Source organism: Lissotriton vulgaris, chromosome 5 (genome assembly GCF_964263255.1).
Source record: "Lissotriton vulgaris chromosome 5, aLisVul1.2, whole genome shotgun sequence".
In the NCBI taxonomy this organism is placed as follows: domain Eukaryota; kingdom Metazoa; phylum Chordata; class Amphibia; order Caudata; family Salamandridae; genus Lissotriton; species Lissotriton vulgaris.
Window position 1 is genome coordinate 1,152,262,234 of NC_141693.1, and position 18,478 is coordinate 1,152,280,711.

The 18,478-nt window shown below is 45.5% G+C and overlaps 2 protein-coding genes across 3 annotated transcripts in view; one reads left to right on the forward strand and one right to left on the reverse strand.

The window, feature by feature from the left end:
• ENO4 (enolase 4) overlaps window positions 1-10,207 on the forward strand; it is a 485,281-nt gene extending 475,074 nt beyond the window's left edge. For both annotated transcript variants that reach the window (XM_086922915.1, XM_086922916.1), the window contains exon 13: window positions 9,531-10,207. In XM_086922915.1, coding sequence (XP_086779041.1) covers window positions 9,531-9,640 — 110 coding nt within the window. In that variant the 3' untranslated portion in view covers window positions 9,641-10,207. The remainder of the gene's footprint in view (window positions 1-9,530) is intronic.
• The window catches only part of SHTN1 (shootin 1), a 630,861-nt gene continuing 622,512 nt past the window's right edge, over window positions 10,130-18,478 (reverse strand). Inside the window, exon 17 of the mRNA XM_086922914.1 lies at window positions 10,130-14,663. Within this exon, the coding sequence (XP_086779040.1) occupies window positions 14,444-14,663 (220 nt within the window). The 3' untranslated portion in view covers window positions 10,130-14,443. The remainder of the gene's footprint in view (window positions 14,664-18,478) is intronic.

An 18,478-nucleotide genomic window follows, 5' to 3' on the forward strand; every position in this document is an offset into this window, starting at 1 on the left:
GATTGGCTGCAGTTTGGTCTATACAAAATGACTAGGATAGTCATGAGTGTGGAAGTTTTTCACACTGTAGCTTAGGGCTACTTTACTTCCTGGTTGGTATTACCATGGGTTTTGGTTTCTGATATACAAATTATTGCTTTATGTACAGTGGGACTCCTACTCCGATGACGGGGAATGATTCAGGCATGTGAATCTATGAAAGACACCAATACTGGAGAACCACAGATTACACGTATGTATTATTTTTGTTTGGCCAGGATTGCAACTCGTCTTGATCTCCTGGTTTCCCAGCATAGGCAAAACAGTGTATTGTCTCCTGTTAAGGCAGGTGCAATGGTTGCTGTCCAGGTGGGTCTCTTGGAGCAACACCACGTTTGGCGTTTGTCTCTTGATGTAGTGGGCAATCACCCCTCTTTTAATGTTGCTCAGCAGGCAGTTGATATTCCACAATAGGATTGTGAGATGAGCTATGTTGTTTGTCACTAGTGAGACCCTGGAATCAGTGATTTTTTTAAAAAAAAACCTTTATTATATGTATGCACAGTACACAGCTGTCTGCCTACAACCAAACAGGCCGGCCGCTATGACTTCTAAACAGTAGAACATCTCCCAATGTAGCTCACCCATACCTTGCCTGGGGTTTAAGCAATCCGCAATATATTCTTGTACATAACGTAAAATCAAAAGACGAGCATTGTAGGTTTTAGTTTTAAAATTTTGATGAACCGAACTAACATAAAACTCAAACACATGGCAGTAATCAATTACAGGGAATCAAAGGGAGAGGGCAGTGAAATCCAACTAGCATACGATAATAAAGCATATGTCTCGGGATGAAGGGCGGCGAGGAGTTCGATGAAAACATACTATTACAGACAAATTGCCCGGAACGCCGACTAAGGGGACAGCGAAATATCAATGGTGTAGTCCTGTGGGGGAGTGCAGACATTCCCACGGTAAGCGTTCCATTGGGACCATATTCTACCCTATTTCTTAGGTTGGCCCGGGCCACATAGACCGTCTTTTCTCTGAACATACACCAGTCCATGTTCTCCTTCCAAGCCGTTATCGTGGGCGGCCTATGGGAACCCCAGAGTTGTGCAATATCCCTCTTGGCAACCATGTTACCGAGTCGCCCAGAAAGTCTGGGACGTATTGTAGTCCGTCGGTTCCCAGACATTAAGAAGGCATCGTCTGGCCTCAGGCAATAGAGAGACCCCGGTGACCCTTTCCATAACCGCATGTACTCTGGACCAGAAAGCAGCCACCTCAGGACACTCCCAAATGATATGCAGGAAGGTACCACTCATACCGCAACCACGCTTACATAGCCCATCAAGAGAGTAACCCATTCGCACCAGACACGTGCCAGTTACATACACACGATGGAGGATCTTCAACTGTACGAAACTGAGGCGGGCGGGTATGGCCACCTCCTTAGGGGAGGAGACGGCCATTTGCCAATCCTCGTCATCAAGTTCCAGGCCGTCCGCGATCCACGAGGCCCTGAGGCGCTCACAAGCAAATCAGCCCTGTTATTAATGAGTTTTTAGTAAATTGGGGATATAGTACTGTCCGGCACATGGCCGTCAAGAATACGATCCTCCAGCGGCGAGGATTGGGGAATCTCCGTCCCCGGGGGGAAGACTGAGGTCAAGGCATGTCGCACTTGAATGTACCTGAAGTGCTCCTTATCGTCAAGCTCATACAATTTTTAGCGCCTCAAAAGTCTTAACACTACCCTTGGACCAGAGATCCTCCACCTTGCTTATACCAATCATGTCCCATTTATCGAATCCTTTCGTTCTCCACAAATTGCCCAGACAATCAGAATCATACAATGGTGTAACTCGGGTTAACCCATCACTCCACCCCATAGCAACATTCGCGTCTTGCCACACTCGCACAGCACTTTTCGTGGGGCCAGTCAGGGCGCTAAGTGGTTTCTTAGAATACAATGCCCTGTTGAAATTCCCGCCCGGCAGAAGATGTTTATCCATCGCAAAGGCAGGAGTATGACCAGGGGCGTAGGTTACATGATTAACTGCGGATAGCTGCGAGGCCCAGTAGTAGCGTCTAATGTCAGGGAGGGCGATGCCACCGTCATACCACGGCAAAGTGAGTTTGGGTAAGGAGATACGAGCACGCCCGTCCCAAATCAGCTGCCTCTGAAGGCTCTCAACCTCACGGAAATACCCAGGAGGTATAGGGTCAAAGAAGTTCTGAAGGGCATATAGGAACCTGGGGAGCGACATCATCTTGAAGAGAGTCGCACGCCCCAATGGGGAAAGGGGCAGTCGTCGCCACCGTGAGACGTCAAGTTTAAGCCGCTGGAGAGGAGCCTGAAGGTTATGCTCGTAACGGACGGCAGAATCCAAAGAGACATGAATCCCCAGGTACCTAAAACCAGTCTCGACCACCTGAATCTGGAATCTACGAGGCAACGGGGAAGATCTCCAGCCAGAACGTAAACGCAGGACTTGGTCCAGTTGATAACAAGACCAGAGTTCTTCACGAAGGAGGTGAGGACATCAAAAAGCACATTAAGAGACTTCCGGGGGAGGTGAGATAAAGAAGGATGTCATCTGCATATAGCGAGACACGATCCTCAAAGTCAGGGGTCCACTGGATACCCTTGATCGAGGGCTCCCAGCGAAGCCACTCGGCCAACGGCTCCAAGGCGAGAGCAAAAAGTAACGGAGACAGCGGACAACCCTGACGGGTGCCACGTCCAAGTGCGAAGATCCGGATACCCTGCAATTCACCACCACCTGAGCTAGCGGTCGTTCATAAAGGAGATTCACCCAGGCGATAAAGTTCGAGCCGAAACCAAACTTGGCGAGAGCTGCCCAGAGATAAGGCCATTCGATCGTATCAAAAGCCATGGTGGCATCGAGGGAAGCCAAAATGGCCGACTCAGTCAGAGTTCCAGCTCTCGCGAGAACTCCGTGAAGTCTCCTAAGGTTAAGGGCGGTATTTCGGTGCAGGATGAAGCCGGATTGATCCGGATGGATCAAGTCGCCGACCACCTTAACCAGTAATTTGGCAAGTATCTTGGGCTCAGCATTAAGCAGTGAAATGGGCCTGTAGGCAGCGCAACAATCATGTGGCTTACCTTCCTTGTAGATGACAACGATGGTGGCCAGGCGCTGGTCAATAGGAAGGAGACCAGTCTCGAAGGCCTCGAGAAACATATTTCTCAAATATGGCGCCATTTTGTCGGGCCTTAATTTGTAGAGCTCAATAGGCAAGCCATTGGGTCCCATGGCATTACCAGATCGAAGGGCACAAATGGCACCAGTGACCTCATCCACTGTTATAGGCGCATCCATCATGACCCTATCCTCATCAGAGAGGCAGGGTAACGCGATATCGCACAACAGCAAACGGGAGTCATGCTCATCTCTATCGCTCACCGAAGCATACACCGTCTGGAAATGGTCAACAAAGCAATCAACAATCCCAATGGTCAGACACACGATCCCCATTAGACTTTTCAATCACCGGAACAACTCGATTCACTCTCGCAGACTTGTCCAACCACGCAATAGCTTACCCGCCTTGTCACCCACATCATAGAGTCTACCCTGCTGTCCTATATTCATGACTTTGGCCGCGTCTGTCACCAGGGCTCTGTAGTCAGCCTGCTTCAGAGCTAGGGAGTGTAAAGTTGCAGGAGTATCATTCCCACCCAGTTCACTCTCATAGTACAGTTATATCATCCTCGAGAACGCAATAATTCTTCATATTTAGCCTTCTTAGCGGCAGCAATCAATGACAGTGAGTAACCCCGAATAACAGTTTTGAAAGCCTCCCATAGAGAAACAGAAGAGGAAACAGACCCCACATTTTCATTAAAATAGCAATCGATGGCCTCGATAAGCTCAGAGCGCGTCTTGGGTTTCGCAAATACCAAGGGTTAATAGGAGCAATTCTCCCCTCGCTACCCACCCCAACTGCAACCCTTAGCCACAGGGGAGAATGATCAGAAATGCCCCTGGGAGGTGACGGACCTCTCGCACGGAGGAAGAGTGGACCGTCAGCAGCAAACAATAATGAATTCTAGAAAGACTACCGTGGGCCCCAGAATGGAACGTATATTGCAGTTGCAAGGGGTGTAGCATCCTCCAAACATCCACCAATCCAAAGGTTTTCCAGCAGTTCAGAAAGCCACATTTGGAAATTCGATAAGTCTCTGGGTGGGTAGCGATCAGAGGTACCAGAGACCACAGAATTAAAATCCCCACCAAGAATAAGGAGACCATCGGGAGCCCCAACAAAAGCCGACCGAGGTCAGCATAAGTAGTGGCCTGGAGACCCGGAGGGACGTACACATTACCTATAGAGAGCATCTTACCCTCCCATCTCCCCGAAATAGCAGCATATCGACCCCTATCATCAAGTATTATCTCATCTATTTCAAGGGGCAGAGAGGATCTAATCAGAATCCCACCCCTCTGGAACCAGAGGTGAAACCAGCATGAGCAACCAGCCTATACCCACGTCTATCCAAAGCCCGGCAAGCATTCCCTATCAAATGAGTCTCCTGTAACAAAACAATGTTCAGGGGACTGGCGTCGAAGGAACTGAGAAACTCCTCACGTTTTATCTTATCCCCCAACCATTTACGTTCCAGGACAGCAACTTTAACTCACCACCCCCCATCCCGGAAAAGGACCGTAACCCTCCCTCCCCGAAACCCAACTACAGAAGGAAAAGAGCAAAGCATACAGTGCCATGTGAACAAAACAAATACAAAAACAAAGACATTCCCCTCCCCCACCCCCCAACAAACCCCTGTTACAACACCCCCCACCATGCACCCCTGCGTACGACTCAAGAGCCACCCCAATTTGCAGTGTGCCTGTCACCCTCTCATAACTACACTACACAAAGAACCCAGGGGAGGAAAAGAGTCAACCCACACCCGAACCACCCTCGGGCTCAACACCTAACAATAATGAAGCGAATGGCATAACTCCGCTGATAAGTAGTAACAAGAAATCAGACGTCGAGACCACATGTCACTCCTGGGCTGATGCACCCCCCCCCCCCTGCTCCACCAGGGCGTCCATTTAGATCGTCTCTTTTAGGCAATGAATCGAGCCAGTCACTGGCGCAGTCTGGTCGATCAAAGAAAAAGGTTTGTTCCTCATATTCCATGCGTAGTCCGAGCTGGAAACAAACATGCATACTTGAGACCCAAGTCCCGCAATCGCCTCTTTACTCCCTGGAACCCCATCCTTTGTCGCTGGACCTGATGAGTGAAATCCGGGTAGATGTTAACAGTACTATTGTCGAATTTCAATGGGCCGCGACCCCGGAGGCTTGGAGGACAGCACTCTATCCCGAAAATGGAAAAGCCTTGCAATGATAGGCCTCGGGGAGGGGGGGCCCTGGCTTAACCTTGCCACCCGGGAAGCGATAAGCACGTTCAAGAGCAAAGAATTTGCTGAGGCTGGCGGGAGCAAGATGGTTGAGGATCAAATCCTCCACAAGGAGGTCGATAGTGGTGTCCTCGTGATTTTCCGGCACTCCCACCAGGCGTATATTGTTCCGCCTGGCCCTATTTTCATATTCGTCCAGTCGTCGGGCCATCAAGTCGTGCGACGATCGTAGGTTGCCAATTTCCGACTGTGCGTCCGCCATATCAGTGATGAGACTGGAGGTCTTTAAATCCAAAGCCTTGACCCTCTCATTAGTCTTGGCCAGATCCGCTCTGATAAGTGTGACATCGACAGCCACAGTATCGATCTTAGAGGCGAGTGCCTCATACTGTAGTCCCAGGTCAGCCTTCATCCCAGTAATGGCACTCATTAGGTCCTGGAGAGAAACCTCCGATGGCGCGGTAGAGTCCGTCCTGAGGTCCGCAAGAGTACGACCGGTATTTCCGGGGGAACCCTTCGGTTGCGTATAGCGGTCCATCACATTAGTCTGAATAGGTCCCCCACGGATCGGCGTCTTCGTCTTGCGCCTCTTGAACTCAGGTTTGGAAGCCATATTGGAAGCTGTGCCCCGAAGGGGCCCTCTGGATCTGGTGAAAATAACCAGTGCTAATGTGATACCAAAGCAGAATTTTAGGCCAAAACTGTAGAATGCAACTCGAGGGACAAGGCGAGGGTAGAGAGATATGGCAGGACAACACAGCGGGTCGAAGTTGCACCGACTTGGGAGCCGATCCGCTCGCAGAATAGTCACTCAAGGGGTCGAGGAGAAATCGAAACTGAAAGCGACAATGAGGCCGACTGGGAGGATGTCCCTAAGGCCGTTGTTGTTCACTTACTCCTCGGCCCACCAAAGCAACAAAGTCCCCTGTCTCGATCGGGGTGGGCCAGAGAGATGAAGTTGACGTAAAATCGGTACCAGACATCCAATTTCAATTTTTGAAAGGATAGTAGAGTCAGCAAGAGTAGATCTTCAAAAGCCCATAATAATAATCAGGATATTTCGAGGATAATCGTAGGAGGGCGGCGCGGGTCCCGGGAGCCCTCTGCTTACGCGACCATCTTGGACGCCCGCATAGTTCCTCCTCCGGAATCAGTGAATTTGATTATATTTCCCCCTCTACCTCGTGGTGTCACAACTGTAGCAGTCATTCGCTGGCAGGCTGTTTGTCTTTCTACCTCAGAGTGGAGTGATTGCTCACCGCCCAATGAATTCCTCTGCTCTGGCAGGGCCAGGACTCTCTTGCCACCCCTTGTATCTGCTACTCTGGTGGGTGTTTCCATCAAATGAAATAACATCAACCACAACAATGTGAACTTCCTTAGACAATTTCCTCATCCCCACACTTCTACAATGAAAGTATGTATTGCCCAATGGTATTACTATCCCCAACATAACATAAGAAAAACAATACCTGGGAAGAAGATACCCCTGCATTACTCTCTGTAGGCCATCTGTTCGGGGGGCCTCTCACCCATGTTTGTCCGTTTAGTTGATGATTATACTTACTGCTCCCCATTGACCTACCCCCCCCCCCTCCTGCCCCCAGGCTGCTCAATGTTGTCGCCCCCCCTGGTCCAGTGTCTGGACCAGGGGCTGGCCTGGGCGGCACACGAAAATCTCCCGTCAACCGAGCATGGGTCCATCGGCATGTCTGTTTCCTCCTCCAATGGGGAAGAGTCCCAGCGCCTCTCCCTGCCTCTTACATGAAGGGTAGTCGCTGACCTTACCTGTGCCTGATGGCGTTTGGTCCTGGGTCAGGCATCCAGTTCTAGAGCTTCCTCCACATTGTTTTTTTATTTAGCTGTGGTTTCTACGTTGCCCATCGCCATGCTTCCTCCGGCTCATCAAACAAGTTTCTTTTCTTGGTAGATGATCTTTAGTCTGGCTGGGTACAGCAGCATATATTTTATTTTCGTCTCTCTCAACTTCTGCTTCACCATCATGAAGGTTTATTTTTGATGCCTCTCCAGCAGTGTTTAGTCTGGGAAAATAATCACCTTGTTAGACTATCAACAGTTTGTTGGCAACAGGCCTCTGCAAGGATAGCGTCCCTGTCAACATAGTTAGGAATGTGAAAAATAAACTGCCTAGCAGGGGGGGGCATCAGGTGGCGGCTGGATGGCCAGGGATCTATGTGCCCTTAAAATGACGAAGCAGAGAGGAAGGGCTCCCTCCAGTATCTAGGAGCAAAACCAGTGGGTGAAATAATGTTCTGAACGAGCACCCTTCGGTCCCTCTGGAATCCCCACCAGCTGACTATTGCTCTGCTGGGAGCAGTCCTCAGCATCTTTCGTGCATCGCTTCATTTGCAGCGCCACTGAACGCAGTTTTACAAGGTTATCTTTGAAGGATCTCACTTGATCGTTGTTTTGGAGTTCGGGCCTCGCTGCTCCTCCCTTGTGCTGCCCTTAAGGGTACCTTGGTCAACAGCTTGCGCGGGGAAGGGGTGTCAGTGCCCATCACTTTACAGCAGCTCAGTGTCAGTTCCAGGGTTTGATGGATGCACACTTGGCCCCCTTTGCCCTGCCAGGCTCCTCCAGGTCTGGGTCATCCTGCAAAAGCTCCGTAAGGGGGCCACCGAGTGGGCCACCAGCTTTCTCAGAGCACCCCGGTTTCCAGCCGGTGCTCCCAGGCCTTCAGCCATCCTCTTAATCCACTGAGCCTCCTCTGTGTGGCAGGTCTCTTGTTGTGGCCAAGGCCTCTCACCCATTGTGCCAGGACTCTATCCCGCACTTCTGACCCCTACCCAGGCAGATCTGGCTAGCACAGAGTCTCACCAGACTGGATGCCCGGTGTATTCTGCTCCTAAGATGAGGAGTGGGGTGGCACTGGAGGCAGTGGGCTCTCTGAATAGTGCCTCACAGGGCGGCCAAGGCCCCAGCAGGCTGCCCGGTATTCCCACTCCTCTGCAGCTGCCTCTACCGCGCCACACCTCCACCAGCTGAAGTTTGAGGGGGGAGGAAGGACGCTGCCTCCCCTCGAGGGTAAGTCTTGCCACCCGATCTCCCAGCACTCTGAGCCTCAGCTGCCTCTCAGGCCCTGCGGAATCTACGGCAGAGCTGGTACTGCGCCTACTCCCCTCTGTCCTCCAATGACAACTGGAGTGGTAGGAGGAGACCCAGGGGGGCACAATCTGTGCTGTGGTCCAGGTCGACATACGGATGCTGCTGGATTTTTTGAGTCGGGCGGAAGCTCACATAGGCTCAACCTCCATTTTTGGCTGCTAGGCCCCGCCTCTGTGGGTAGGAATATTGATCAGAACTAGCTTTTAACAAAGCACTTGACTGTTTCAAAATCGGTCTACAGAAGTAGACCTCAGTAGCAAAATGACCTGTCCATTACCACCAGTAGACTGCTTCAGTAACACTAGTGATATTAGATTAAGTGGTGGTAATAGATTCTAACCAATACCTTTGTTTTAGGATGAGGCTACGAGGTTATTTGAAGCCCTAAGTGCAGACATATTTAATAACATTATCGCAGCAGCAGCATGTAAGCATATATTAGTTTGGATGTGGAAGCCCCTGTTAAACTTATTGTTAGTGAAATAATAGCTGCACTGTACTGTACAGTGCATATTTGCTGGAATTGAGGTCATAGAATTTAAAGACGGGCATGGGACCATTTACACCAAGTATAAAGATGTCCCAGCATATGTTTACTCAAGAAAGACCTGGGTATATGTATTTTTAATGGCAGAATCTGTAGTAGTACATATGTCCATTTGTTGGTGAAAAAGGATAGTTGAAGAACGTAAAGGCCTCTTGACCAGTTACACCAATGAAATGGAAGCACATATTTGCTTGTTGGTGGGAGGGTAAAAGTTAACAGAAGCATCTGATATAGTGCCAGCTATTGAATGCTGGCATGCTTGTTAGAGGAAGGTTGCCAATTTTAATGGGAGCCTTTTGAACAATATTGTGGATGTGTTTGGTTTGTTGAGGGAAGGTTCTTAAAGTTCATTTTTTTTAAACTTACATACTACCTACAAACAATAGAATGGTGGAGGGTTTAATTCAACTCTCTGATGCACTTCTTTCAAAACAATCTTGCTCTACTGAGATTTTTTACATCCTTTACAGGCCAAAGACGAGAGCATGATTTCCATGGGCTGCCAGAGGAAACGCCTACTCCAGCTACGACTACAGAAGACATCTCACAGAAGTCAGACAGTGAAGAGAAAGAAAAATAAATCATCGTCCTACACAACCTAACATGACGACTATCTATAATGGAAAGAAAAGGATTATCACATTTTAAATTCAGCTTTTTGTCAACGTTTCAAGACAGGCGTATCACTATTTAATTGGTCTAAGTCGACTTATTTTTACATCAATTTCAAAATCCAGTTATTTAGTTGGAATCTACCAACCTCTGCAAGTAGAATTTGGTATGGAACTAAGTTTAGAAAAGAAAACCAAAGCGGATGTGTTGTAAACGAACTGGAATCCTGTTTATCCAATTATTATTTTACTTTAACAAATGAGTCAATTAACATTGACTTGGGTTACTTTGTTAAGGCACATTCCCCAATTATTTTCACAATGCTGCTAGCATCCACTATTAATAGTGGCATAGTTAAAACCAAACTTCACCCGCCCAAAACTTGTAAAATATAAGCCTATTTAACTAGCTTTACATGTTTCCAAACTAGAAAATTGTAATTAAAGACAAATCCAAATTTTGAGCTAATTTTATTTTTTATTGGCAGCTTACAAAAGAAATCTGAATGTTACAGAATTAAAGACAATTTGCCATCAATATTTGTTTTTAGTCCAAATGATAAGAAAGGCACTACATGCAGTCGTTCAGGACCAGTTTGTAGACAAAGCTGGTATCTTTTCTATACAGATGTCCACTGTCTCTTGCAGCTCTCCTGCTTGGAATAGAGGCTGTGCAATCTTGTCAAAATATTGCATAGGAACAGATTTACAAACACAAAACAATATCAAGTTAGAGCAGTAGGTACCCAACCATTAACTAGTCCACATATGCTGGAAGTCTACAGGGTCTGTTTCTACACTCTACAAATGCTTATCACTCAAAAACATGTTCAAAGTTGACAAAGTGCAGTTCTTTGATAGTGTATAACTCAGTCGCTCCCCACCCAAAACAAAGGAATGATGTTTAACAAATACTTAAGAAAATAAATGGTTACCATGATCACCTGACTCCTCCTAGCTCTTCAGAATGAATTTTCCCTTCAAATTGCAGACATAAGTAGGTCTAAGTAGCAGTACCTTTACCAAGTACAACTTACTTTACCTCACTGAAATGTGCATCCCACAGCGTTTCTGGATTGTGGAAACCCTGAGTAAAAAGCTGTGAGCAGTGGCCTTTGGTATACAAAATATTTATATTCTACCTCAGTTACAGTGGACCTTCTTCTCATGTTCTACATTTTGAAATTGATTGGTATTAACATTAAGTTCGAAAGGAACCCCATATGGAGGCGTTTCACTTTGTTTATACTGAAAACCATTCTTTGGGGATTTTCCTCTGGAATGTAGTGGTTTTGTGCTTTTGAAGTAGATAGATGAGAACACAAGAGGGCTTTCATCATGTAATCATAAATAAAGTTGTTAAATCTTTCAAAGTATATGCTCTTTACACAGATTTGCAGCATGAGCCACACCCCAACCGACATTCTAGGATTGCAAATATCACAATGTGCTTTGAGTCATCTCCCTCTGGTGTTCATAGACACTTTCTTGTTCAAAGATGATCTCAGGTTTTTAATAGAGTGGATGATTTCAATTGTTGGCAGGCTGTAGTAGGAAGGGTATGCAAAAGATTGACTGTCAAATGGTTCGCTAGATTTAAAGAGAAGTGCAGTTCTGATGGCTACCCACTCCCTAGATAGATGATCCTGTTCTGGCACAAATAGTTTCATATCATTGAAAGTAGTTTGGTTGATGACCCGAGTCTAGCATTCTCTTCTAGTCCAAAATGTCATCTGAATGTACCTTAGTCAATACAAAAAGATGTTGGAGGAACAGACCATCGCAATTCATCTTCACAAGAAATCTAGTACTTTAAATATTCACATCGGCTAACGATTTCAATATGAAAGCGTTTTAGGATTCTGAAAGTTACCAATTACAGCTTAATGTTAGCAAACTGCTTCAGTTCAGTTAATTAAGAATGACTTGCTTCCCTTTTATAAATTAAAGTACATTAATTTTAGGGAAAAGTCACAGGTATTTAAAATACCATCATAAAATGGGTGTTGGTAGTTTGTAACTATTCCATAACGACAAATGATGGAAATAAGATGCAGGGCGTTTTTTCTTTCCTAGTTACTTTCCGTGTATAAAAGACACCTCTTTAATACAGGGAAACAAAACAGATAGTTGTCTGTGAAAGGAACATATGTTTGCTGACAGATTACAGATTTCTATTAATGGATAGCAACATGTTACTTAAATTCTTTACATTGTTCCCTTCTAAACATTCCCACCATATCAGGAATCCTAGAAAGCCTGAAACAAGCAAAATAGTTATAAAGCCCAGAGCCACTGCACCGCCGTTTCAGCAACTCATACATCTGCTTTTTTCATCTACATCTGCTGTTTACTAGACTTCCTATTCATTTGATATTTAAAAGAGAAAAACTAATGGCAAGCGAGTGACGAATCCATGTGCCATTTTGGCAATGACAGCCAATTGAAAACTACAGCTCAGAATGCGTATACAAGGAAAGGTACCCACAAAGGCAATTATGTACTCCTTCCTGTGTCTGTAAATAATTTGTTTTGTGTTTCTCTTGAATACTCTGCATCCCCAAACGAAACCTCTTTGTTCTAGAGCTTCTTCTGCACCGGAATCAATTTGCCATTTGTTGCACACTCAAGCTTTGGATATGTTCGAATGCCCCCATTCTAGCCACTTCCCCTCCTGTGAAAGGACCAAAAAGGTAACCATGTGCAGAATATGTATTCTTCAGGCCAAGAGATCATGCCAACATTTCTCTCTCAAGTCCACAGTAGGACTATCTATGCTGCATAAAGTATACCCCCTCAGACTAAACAGTAAAATAATTCATCCTTAAAATGATTTACATGTCAAACTTGCATGATAATAGAAATCCATAAATATAAAAAAATCCATTTGACTAAAACCTGCTCATTTAAGTTGACCTTTCCTTAGCTACTGTACACATGCAAAAAACACTCTCCCTAGAGCAATTACTACAATTTTCTTTCGCCCTTAGGTAAGAAGTAACTGTCAGCTGCATGCAGAGTCAATCTAACAGAACTAAAGCATTCTTTTTTTCTTTAATAGTTAAATTACCCTCACTAAATCTCATTTCATCAAAACTCTTACAGTGCATTCAAGTACATTACCACTTAAAAAGAAACAAACAATAAAAACACCAATTTCAATAGCCAATTTAAAAACCTGTCGCATAATAACAATCACCCACCATAAACAATTCCTGTTAGTACCTGTCGCCGGTTCTATGGGGCAAATTAAAGCGTTTTGGTCTAGAAGGCAGCAAACATTTTATTTTATAACGAGAACACGATGTACAGTGTGCATGGTTAAAAAAATGATAGCATTGCATAGAAAGTCAAGTATTTTTCCAAAAGGCACCAAATAGAACACCAGTTGCTTTTTTAGTCATTTGGTGCCTATTTAGCATTTGCAGTGCATCGATTTGCATACACACTTCCCGTCTGAAACTGCTTATCTGGTATAAGTCAGAAAGATGCACGTTAGACACTGTTAAGGCATCCTGATGGTTGGTTAGGCAGCGTTTCAAAGTTGTCCGCCTGTGACTGGTATTTTGGAATGCAGTAGTTTTAAAACCTAATGTTGGTCCACTTTATTGGTCGGTATGCCTAAAAGTGGAAGTTGTTTCATAAATACTATGTCCAACAGTCCTCCTCAATATGCCTATGTACGTTTGTATGCACATATTTACTGATATGACTTGGTCAGGGGGGTTTTGCAATGCCCTTTTTATCTTACTATGGAATGGATATCTTGCATGGCAGCACAAAGTTTAGGCGGCGATCGAACAGAAGATATGTACCTGTGGAAACTTGATAAAAAAAATATATACATACAGTAAATGCATAGGTAAAATGAAACCGTACCAATAAAGGAGTGCTACAAAGGAAACATGGCTTCCGGATGTGTCTAAGCGCTTTGTGTGGCAGCCACTTCTGCTTCTCCCACCCCTTTCAAACACTATAGTCTTGAACTAGGTTGGGCTAGGCCCACTTCTGGAGTGACTTGCCTCAGCTTTACTGGGGTTTGGATTATTGGTGTAGGTTTTAAACTTCACAGGTGATGCATACGTTTGACATGTTAGTAAATGTACATTTTTGCTATATCCTTATGATTCAAGGATTAGGGTGGAGTAGTGAAACCGTGGTTACTTAAACAGTGCCCTACTCTTTCCTGTCCTGTTTCATTGCACCCCCATCCCAAAGGATGTAGAAGATGATTCATGGTGAGAGATTAGTTGCTAAATTGATACAGTAATACTGTCTGAATATTAGCCACAGCGTACACTCCCAAGATGAAAAAACTGAGAAAAGACAGGATAAGTTCAATGAAGGTTCCTGCTAAATTATCTGAATATTCTCAATGGGTGCAACACCCCTGACTAAGACTTGCCTAATTCTCTGAGAATCCAAGTAGCGTGGTGTATTAATTCATGACGACAGCTGGCAAATAAAGGAAAGATAAAACTGCGCATTGTGGCTCACCATTTGTAGTTTTAATCCTTGGAACAGCTTTTAGGATTGAGTACTGAATCTGGTTGGCTGCGATGTGAGTTTCGAATATTAAAAGAAATAAAACAATTCATAAAACACATATATATATATATTGCCACATCTTTTAAAAGAGCTTCAATACTTTCCAATAATGTGTACGATGGGAAGTGTTAAAACTTAGTTTGTGCTGTTTTGCTTTTTTGTACGGTTTCTATAAATCCATGTGGTCACCAGAACATGTGTCCTTCATATTCCACTGTCCAAGGTCAACAGTTTGAGCTGTCTGGCTCTTTCACTTTTTGGTCGACTAATTTATCTTGAAGCACATGTTTCTCATTTTCTCCTACGGCGTCCTGTGAATCCCTGCGTTTTTTAGCCAGCAGTTCGGCTGCCCTTACTTTACTTGGGGAAACTGGTTCTCTTACAGCTTCTGGCGGGAGTATTTGATCTCCAGTGGCGCTTTCCAGTCCAGTGGTAGTTTTCGTCCTAGAACAGGGAAAAATAAAGAGTTACTGTTCAGAACAAACATTTTGGATCAAGGCAAACACGGTTCTTGAGAGAAAGAAATTGTTGATTACAGGCAATAAATACATAGAGAGAATAATTTTAAGATTATACTTGCCCAGAGTTTTTCGGGATATGTTGCTATGTCTCGAAGTACAGGACCCGTAAAATTAAAAATGGTAAATTAATAAAACAGTTATTAGCGATTAATCTGAGGTGTGCTATGTGCCATAGATACCCTTTGCAGCTAGAATTTGAAGGTGTGGCTTAAATCTGAACCCTGTACAAACTGATCTTCCTCGAATCCAATGCGGAAGCCAAGCAAGTTGGCCTGAGCTCCCACTTGTTATTACTGAATCCTTAGAGCACATGCGGATGAGGTGCGGGGGATATGTAGACTCCGAGCTAGATACAGGCCCCTGGTTGACTCCTTCCTGGAGTCAAATAGAAGAAGACCTGGAAAGTCTGATTGTATTCTATCTCAAGGTGTCCACACGCATCACCTTCTATTAGGCGTGAACAATTCCCAACATGTGCACAAGGCAACCCATGCCAAAGGGCATATTCTGGACCAAGTCTGGACCTCTAATATAGAAATTACACCCCCCTTAGCGTCTCCATGTACTTGGGCCGACCATCATTTTATTACTTTCACCATGGCCTATACTCCCCCACCAAAGATGCCCCCATCTGTCTTTAGGCTTCTAACCTTGACCTCTGGCTAGAATCAGCCAGTAATAAGGTGGTGCCTTTTAAAAATATCAACCTCAAGCGCCCCCACCACGCCCAACGCTGGTTCTCTGATGAACTAAAAGGAAAAAAACTGGCACTCAGACAAGCAGAGCACCGTTTGCGTCAAACTTATGCTCCCGAGGAGAGAGCGGTGCATGTAGCTTTGTTAAAAAAACTACAAAGATTCCATCCTTCAGACCAAAACTGCTTACTTCTCCTTGAAAATTACTAACTCATCCACAAAGTCCAAAGATATTTTCGATATTGTCAATGAGCTTGCACAACCTGATAGGGTGATCGCTAAATCTGCCCCCTCGCAAACATTATGCAATACGCTGAACTCATTTTTTATGGATAAAATCATCTCTATTAAGAGCCATATCCCTACACCTACCTCCCCCACTACTCTCCCCACAACATGCAAAAACCCCTTCACGCTTGACCAAATTCCCCTCCTTTCCAGAGAGGAGTTCCTGGCTATTCTAAATAAGGTGGGCTCTGGCTCTCCTAATGACTGTTGTCCCCCCACATTCTGAAAGAGGCCTTTCGTACCTGCCCTGACCCACCACTCTCACTCCTCAATAACTTCCTCAAATTAGGCATCGTTCCTGATACCTTCAAAAACGCTGTAATCATTCCAATCCTGAAAAAACCTAATGGCGATCCTTCAGCAATGAGCAATTACCGTCCAATCTCCTTGCTCCGCTATCTCAGTAAGTTACTAGAGGCTCATGTCAGGAAGTGTCTTAGCTCATTCATTGAGCACTCCCAGTTCCTTGACCCCCGGCAGGCAGGCTTCAGGCCAGCACACTCCATGGAGTCAGTCATCCTGGCAGTCATGGACGAGCTTAGGAGAGGAGCTGATAACATCTCCCAGGCCCTGGTGCTTTTAGATCTGTCGGCCGCTTTCGACACGGTCGATCATGAACTCCTGATCGACCGTGCCAGAAATGCCGGCATCCAGGATTTGGCCCTTAAATGGATCACCTCCTTCCTACATAAGCGCTTCCAGGCAGTCCGCCTAGCCAACTTCTCGGCAGAGAAAACTCGACTGACCTGTGGAGTCCCTCAAGGCTCTGCTCTATCGCCCCTCCTGTTCAACCTATACATGCAACCCCTGATTGTGTCTCTGGGCAACAGCCCAGCCCCTATCTTTAACTATGCTGACGATCTCCAGTTGGCATTCAACATAGACTCTTCCAACACATCCATTAGCAATTTCCAATCCACCATAATTTCCATCAGCGAATGGATGTACGCTAATCAATTAAAATGAAACCCCGACAAAACAGAACTTATACTTACCGGAGGCGCCACTAACCCTTGGAACTCCAGCTTCTGGCAATCATCCCTGGGCACCCCCCTCCCCTGCCCAGTAGATTCTGTAAAAAGTCTTGGGGTCATCATCTGCAGTGACCTTTCCTTAAAGCCACAGATTAATGCCATGGTATCCTCCCGTTTCTTCCACCTCTGCAGAATTCAGAAGATCTGCAGGTTCCTGACTACCTTGGCCCTTAATCTTGTCATCTTGGCCTTGGTCACCTCTCGCATTGATTATGCAAATTCACTCTATGTGGGCATTCCAGCATACCAGCTTCACCGTCTTCAGCTTGTAAAGAACCAAGCAGCCAGACTCATCTTCCGTCAACCCAAACATCAACATGTCAGCCCCCTAATGAAGAGCCTTCATTGTCTCCCGGTAGCCAAACGCTGTATATTTAAAGTGGGCTGCACCATCTTCAAAGCCCTTGCAGGTCAGGGCCCTGCCTTAATTTCCTCTAGGATCCAACGGTATGTGCCCTCACGCAATCTCCGCTCCTCTCAGCTCAACTTGTTCACTACCCCCACCTTCAAACGCAAAAACATGGTGGCCTTAGGTTCTCTTTTTTGACCCCCTCTTTCTGGAATTCCCTCCCAATTGAGCCGAGACTTGCTACGTGCTACACGCAATTTCGAACTCTCTTTAAAACACTCCTGTTCTCACAAGTCTATGAATAAAGTTTTGTCATCCCCCTGCCGTTGTCCCTCTGCTCCTAGCGCCATGAAACCGCCTGGTGTAAGTGCGATCTATAAATATTTTTAACATAACATCACAGAAAACAGCTTTATTTAAACGGATAATCCCAACGTCTACCGTAGGCAGATCCCAACTCATCTCCCTCTCTGCCTCTATTTCCTTCTCTCTTTCCAATTCTCATTTCAGAGTCTGAGATACTTGGATCTGGAGAAATATGTGGAACTGCATTCAGATTGTTTTAACAGAATAAGAGGGTTTGAGCCAGAGGCACAGGGGGCCAGCAAAAAATCTAGGACAGCACTTGGCACAACATTCACTTGTGAACTTTTAAAGTAAGGGAGACCATTTTTGATAACACTGTTTGGAAAGATATATACGAGTTGAATATAGATCAGTCAGAGAACATCAAGGGGAACAGGTGGTTATCTATAGGAAAGTCAGATCATGTCATCACTGACCCAGGAAGGAATTCTTTTTCAGTGCAATTAATCATGCTGTGAATCCTTCTTGTCGATTGGGGGGGCTATGAAGCATTTGGTAGGCTGGTCATCAAGTAGCTGAGAGTTTTTGGTAAAACGGCTTCAAGCAACATGGCAGGAGCACTTTCAACTAAACTGTCTACTGTGAACTGGTCCACCATGTCATGGTGCACATCGAGTTAGGATGCATTTTGATGTTTTAAAACTAACCCTGGGGTACTACGCTACGCTAACGGAGAATACGTACTTAGTACTAATTCGCACTCCGCAAATTGCACGTAGCACAGTACAAAAACTGTGCTTAATCAGGTACCATAGCAGCTAAAATCAACAACATCCTCAGATGCTTTGGTAAAGCAATTTTACATGCTTAAAGCATATCACCAATTCACAAAAGTGAACTTTTTGAATGAAAATATTAGGCAATGAGAGAGGTGATGATTTTGGGATCCCCCAACCTAGGGGGAGGACCAAGCAGATGCCTTGAACACAGAGCATAAACAAACAGCACATCTTGTTGAACTTCGGTGATGGTTCCATGCTCTTACGACCACCCCAAGCACAGTTAT